The sequence below is a fragment of the Pogona vitticeps genome, chromosome 5, assembly GCF_051106095.1.
Source record: "Pogona vitticeps strain Pit_001003342236 chromosome 5, PviZW2.1, whole genome shotgun sequence".
Classification (NCBI taxonomy): Eukaryota; Metazoa; Chordata; class Lepidosauria; order Squamata; family Agamidae; genus Pogona; species Pogona vitticeps.
This window is the reverse complement of record NC_135787.1, coordinates 72,860,322-72,866,321: the sequence shown is the minus strand read 5'-3', so window position 1 is coordinate 72,866,321 and position 6,000 is coordinate 72,860,322. Positions and strand designations below refer to the sequence as shown.

At 39.2% G+C, this 6,000-nt stretch overlaps 1 protein-coding gene across 7 annotated transcripts in view; it reads left to right on the top strand.

Moving 5' to 3' along the window:
• Positions 1–600: 600 nt before the first annotated feature.
• Positions 601–6,000, top strand: part of GUF1 (GTP binding elongation factor GUF1) — a 28,159-nt gene continuing 22,759 nt past the window's right edge. For 3 of the 7 annotated variants that reach the window (XR_012087614.2, XM_078394712.1, XM_073001204.2), the window contains exons 1-2: positions 601–699; positions 3,369–3,771. Coding sequence is in view for 3 of the 7 variants with exons in the window: in XM_078394712.1 (XP_078250838.1) it covers positions 3,619–3,771 (153 nt within the window). In the remaining 4 variants the exon portion in view is untranslated. Of the gene's footprint in view, positions 700–3,136; positions 3,236–3,368; positions 4,511–6,000 lie in introns of those variants that run through there. The other 4 variants (XM_078394714.1, XM_078394711.1, XM_078394713.1 and 1 more) reach the window with 4 other exon arrangements.

The following is a 6,000-nucleotide window of genomic DNA, read 5'->3' as shown; positions in this document are numbered from 1 at the left end:
TTGGACAATGGTATGGCGATGATCCTATGTAAAAACCATGTGGATCCATGAAGATCTGTGATATGGTTTGGAGTTTTTCGCCACTTGAAAGCCATGTGGAAAAGGACCCATGATTTCCGTTAGATGGGATCTATGATTTGATGGTGATTTGGCAATGGTCACAAGTAGAATTAAGATGAATTCATGACGATCCATTCTTGATCTCATGTATTCTCCTTTTGCTTTCTTCCCTTTTCGTGCTGGAAAAATTGGATTGCTAAAAAATTGTGGTTATGAGTTGACTTAAAACAAACCTTTGATGTCTCCAGAATTATTATTCGCTATTACAACATATGGCTGAGGGTCCCTTAGGACAGATCCCCAGGGTTGAACTAATATAACCTTTCCGCAATTGTAGGGCAATAATTACGGGGAGGGAGACAGAGAAAACTTTTATAACACTTGCTAACCCGCTCAGGAACCTGTGATTAATCTTATTTAAGGTCCTCCCCATAAACTACAGACATTCTGCATTAAAATCGAACCATTTATTAGAAGCTGTGCACCCCTCTCTAAATTATAGCTCTATGAGTTCCGGTCCTTTTCCTGTCATAGAGATGAGAAAAGATGACAAACTGGCCTTACTACACCTACTGGTTCCGTGTCGCGGGGTCATTTTCCCGGAAGTGTCTGATTTCTGAGTCTGGTTTGCCGTGATGGGTGAGTATTCGTCCTTTAAAACCTCGCCGCTGCCCGATTGGGTGCTGTGCAACCTGAGCGGTGGGTTACCCGGTAAAGGAGTTGATGGGGTTCCGATGCAAACCTTACAGAAAGTGTATCGGATGAGAATTTAATTGTAGTGCAGTTTAAGAGATTTTTTTTTGTCTTTTTATTCATTCATCTTTTGCATGCCACTCTCAGCATTTCTTGGAGCAGCTCAAAAGAGGGTACATGCTTTCCTCAAGCTGGCTTCTGTTGTAGTATTTATCTCCATGTGGCAGGTTAGACGAGGAGAAAAGTAGACCAGGAAGATTTAGGGCTGGGTGGAGATTTGAGCCATCATCTGTCCTGTCCATAACTCTTAACACTGCGAAATCACATTGGGACTCCAGAAATTGCATATCAGTTTGAGTTGATAGAAGTGAGTTAGTTGCATAACTCTGAACTCCCAAAAGTTGGTTTCTCCAGGTATATCATGTGTTGCAGAACTGCAGAATTAAAGGCACTCGCAAAAGGGCTATATCAGCTCTTGTGTCATCTCTCAGTAAACCCTGCAGATATCTGCTCCTGAAAGTATTCTAGATGTATGAACACATGAAGTGAAACCAATTAACAGTGGAGCAGGATCATAGAAGAGACTTGGCAGTGCGGTTGCATGTTTTGTAGTCAAAATTGCAATCTTCTGTCTCCCCACATCAGGTTTAAGTATGGAAGCATTTTGCAAAAGTTATATTTACACCAACTCTGAAACAGAGCTTGGAAAAATTACTGTTCCTATATGCTTCTTACAGTTTTCCAGGGAACATGGCTATTGCTGGTTAGGGGATTCAGATAATCTTACTGACTATGTTGGTGTGGTGAATTCTGGAGTTGTAGCCTGAGCTACAACTGCTCTGAAATCATGCAACACATGCATAATGTAGAGATAGAATTTTGCAGTGTACAACTTCATATTCCCCCCCCCCCAAAAGAAGAAGAAGAAGAAGAAGTTTTGAGTGCCCACAGAGCCTGAAAGAGAAAATGCAGAGAGATTTTTATGTGGATACGTTTTCAAACGTATCCCTCTCAGAATTCTAGCACTTTATTCTACAGAACCTTGTTAGCGTTCTCTGTGTATGTGTTATCTTTGTGTAAATGGCCAATGTGCTGATTTGTCACTTGAAGGCACCACTGGTCATAGTTTCCTGGCCTACGTACATGTGGTGGAAAACACTTAAGCATACAGGTTGCCCACTCAGATTTTCTTTTGAAGAAATGCCTTTCGTGTAGTGATGCAGCTGTTGAATCAGCTCTGAGAACTATCACCAACCAAGTGAATAATAATCAAACTCAATGGAAGTGAACTTCAACAATAGTAGGAGTGAAAAGGCTCTTTGGGCTATTGGGGATAATGGTAGGCACTGACTGTGTAATTGAGCTGACTACTCTGTTAGAGCTTTACTTCCAGATGTAAAAGGTTATTAAATAGTTAATAGGCTATGCATTTGAGCTTGCAGATCAGACTTACGATATTTGAGCTATTGAATATGGAACTCAGCCAAATAAAATTCTGTTTATTAGCTGATGTTGGAGTATCCTGCAAAGGCTGATTCCATTGTATTGTTTGCTGTTGGAAGCAGGCATTCTGAATGTTTAGGCTGTGCCAGATTTAACAAGCTGATTGCATTTAAAACTAGACTAAAACTTTTGAATGACACAGTATAAGAAGACTTTGATGGAGTGGATAAAAAAAATCTTTCTGACCCAGCATTTCTGCCAAGGTTTAGTTGAATGCTGAAAGTATCTACCCTCACTCATGTGACCTTATCCAAGGGATACAGGTTTGGATGTTTTACTTAGTTATCCTATTTTGCTTAACTTTCACTTCAATTAATTATCTTCCATAACTTGAATAGAAAGACTTTCACCCCTACTGTTGTTCATATTTACCTCCATTAGGTTTGAAAATTGCTCAGTTGGCTGATTAGTAGATTTTTTTGTTTCATGAATGTATTAGTGCTGTAACTTAGAAATGTTAAGCACAATAATGTAAGTGCAATAATTCTCGAAGGCTTTCACAGCCGGGATCTAATTGTTGTTGTGGGTTTTTTCAAAGGACAGGAGTGCTACTCCTGTCCTTTGAAGATGCCGGCCACAGAGACTGGCAAAACGGTAGGAAGAACAACCTTCAGAACATGGCCAAAGAGCAAGGAAAAGCCCACAACAACCATAAGTGCAATAAATGTGCAATAAAAATGTGAGTATAGCTTAGGAGGATATTGCTTATGAGCCAAGATAGACTACTTCAAGATTTATTTTTGTTACGAGCTATAAGCTTTGCACTCCAGGAGTTGACTCCTGAAAAAGCTTGATTCATAGACCATGATCTACTAAATGATTCTGATGATGGAACTGCTTCAGTCAGTGGAATGACCAGGATGGATCTCTCCCTTTGCAGCTCACACAGCACATCCCAAAACCTGTTTTAAAAAACTGGGAAATCTTCTGTAGCTGGTTTTCAGGTACCAGAGAAGGCAATGGATGATTGGGCTTGGAGGTGAGGGAAAACATATTATATATCATCCACTATATCTTGAATGTTGGTTGTGGTTTGGTTACGGCAAGGGAAAAGTATGATTTTAGACTGGATGTACTTTTAAAATCTAAGTTAAAACTTTTTCTTTCTGCAGGTGTAATTGAGTATATAGCCTGTGCAAGGAGGAGATAAACTCTGGATTGTGCACCGTCCCATCCTATAAACAGTCTTCTTTACAAAAGCAACCTGCTCCATTTCTTCACAATGTGTCTGGATGAAGAATTCCTTTAGCTTTTATAGAAACAAGAATATTTGTGTGGAACACAGTGCCGAATCAACAGTTAATTTTGGACACTGTTCTAATACTCAGGTTTCAATGTTGACACTTACAGCTTTCCTGAAATATGTCTGCACTTGTGAACAGAGCACTGTATGTTTGCCTTAGACGTCAGGGAACACACAATGCTTTTGTCTGTTCATATGTTACTTCAGGGATAGAAAAACCTGCTGCTCATCATGTTACATTCCTCAGGCGATATGGCTCTGAGAGTGGCAAGGTATCTGTATATGTTCAGATATATCTATGGATGTGACTTGCTTTTGTCAGTGTTAACCGCCTTTTATATGAACAGTAATAAAATACTGCAGAAAAATAAGTATAAGATTTAACTTTGTCCAAACCAACGACATACAGTGGTGCCTCGCTTAACGAGCGCACCGTAAAAAGGAAGAATCTTCATAGCGACACGTTTTTTGCGATCGCTAATGCGATTGCATTGCGACGTTTTGAATGGCAAAACATTGCATTGCGATGATCGGTAAGCGTTTTGCTTATTGATCTTTGCATTGCGATGTTCTAAAAACAGCTGATTGGCAGTTCCAAAATGGCCGCCGGAAGAAAAAAAATGGCCGCCCGCTCCATTTTCGCGCCCTGCCTTCGCTTACTGGGCGGCAAAAATGGCGGCCGGATGGGGGAATCTTCGCATAGCGGTGAGTTTTCGCCCCATAGGAGCGCATTAAACAGCGTTTAATGCGTTCCTATGGGTTCCCCCCCCGCATAACGACGAATCCGATTAGCGATGTTAATCCTGGAACACATTAACATCGCTATGTGGGGCACCACTGTATGTTCATTTGTTGTGTTGTATTCTGAATTTATTTTTTGTCTTATATTCTGAGTTTCCTAATGACATCGGATAGCTGGCTTCTGTTGTGGCTTCACAAGCACCACTGTGAGGGAAATGAAAGCTCTCTAACATCCTAATCCTATGGACATTTATCTGGAACTGAGCCCTGGTAATTTCAGTGGAATCTTTCTTTAAATAATTGCATTTTGCATCTATCAGTTCTGACTTATTTTTCAGGACTGCATATGAAATGGTCCTTCTTTTACCCATAACTCTGATCGTTTCCTGCTTTGATTACTGCAGTCTTGGTTCTCTGTTTATTGGGCATTCTGCTGACCATGGGAAACCACTGCTTAAGTCCCTTGAGTTTTTTATCACCTTTTGGGCCTCGTACACTTTCTGTTCAAAGCCCTTCATCATTTTTGATCCTCAGCCTCTCTCTTTCTCACTGCTTATTTCTCTTCCTATGACAGTTATTCCTCCAGCTAAAATGAAAACTGAACAAATGCTGGAAGAGTTCTAAAGACAAGTATATTTTTAAAACCACTTTAATAGATAAGTTGCTCCTAAGGTCTGTCTAAGCCCAGAATCCTGTTTTCAACAATATCCAGAAAATTTTCAGATATCCTACTCATTCTATCACAAGTGGTATTTAGGAGTAAACTGTTTCTCAGTCAAAATCATGGCTCTCTTTAATCTGTGTGCTCAGACTAGTACTGCTTTTCTAGCCTTTTCTAGTATGGAAAGATTTTTCAAGTCTTGTTAACTAGCTTCAATTTCTTAGGTAGTCTGTATATAGATTAAAAGGTATTCTATATTTTTAAGTAGACTAATAAATATATGGTTCATACAGTATTGTGCTATCAGTATGCATGGTACTTTACGGAGTGTGACAGAAAGTGTTTGAGATTGAGCCTGAGTTAGTGTTTGCAAATTGTGTTTCACTGAGCAAGGATTCCTCTCTCTTATTTTTATGTTAGTTGATTACAATATGTTCAATTCAGTTAACATACCTGTTTCCCCAAAAATAAGACAGAGTCTTATACAGTGGTGCCTCGCTTAACGATTGATTCGTATAATGAAAAATTCGCTTAATGATGGCTTAACGATTTCCCTATGGGTGATTTTCGCTTAACAATTTCAGGACCATGCTTTGCATAACGATTAGGTTTTTAATCCCCTTGTTTTGCTTAACGATTTTTTTGACAGCCCCGTTTTCGCTATTTTTAAAATATTCTAAAATGTTTAAAAATGTTTAAAATGCTTGGAATCGTTAGTGCACCTAATAAAACCTTCGTTAAATTAATTTGGCTTTGTTCTGAGTCTTTTTGAATTTTTTGTGAATTTTTTTTCTCCCCCATTGAAATGCATTGAAAAGGCTTCAATGCATTTCAATTGGGGAACCGCGTTTCGCTTAACGTTTTTTCCTATGGTGATTTTCGCTTAAGGATGATAATCCATTCCAATTGGAACGGATTATCCGGTTTTCAATGCATCTCTATGGGAAATGGTGTTTTGCTTAACGATGTTTTCACATAGCGATTTTTTTTGGAACCAATTAAAATCGTTAAGCGGGGCACCACTGTATTAATTTTTGCTCCAAAAACGCAGTGGGGCTTATTTTCAGGGGATGTTTTATTTTTTTATGTACAACAATCT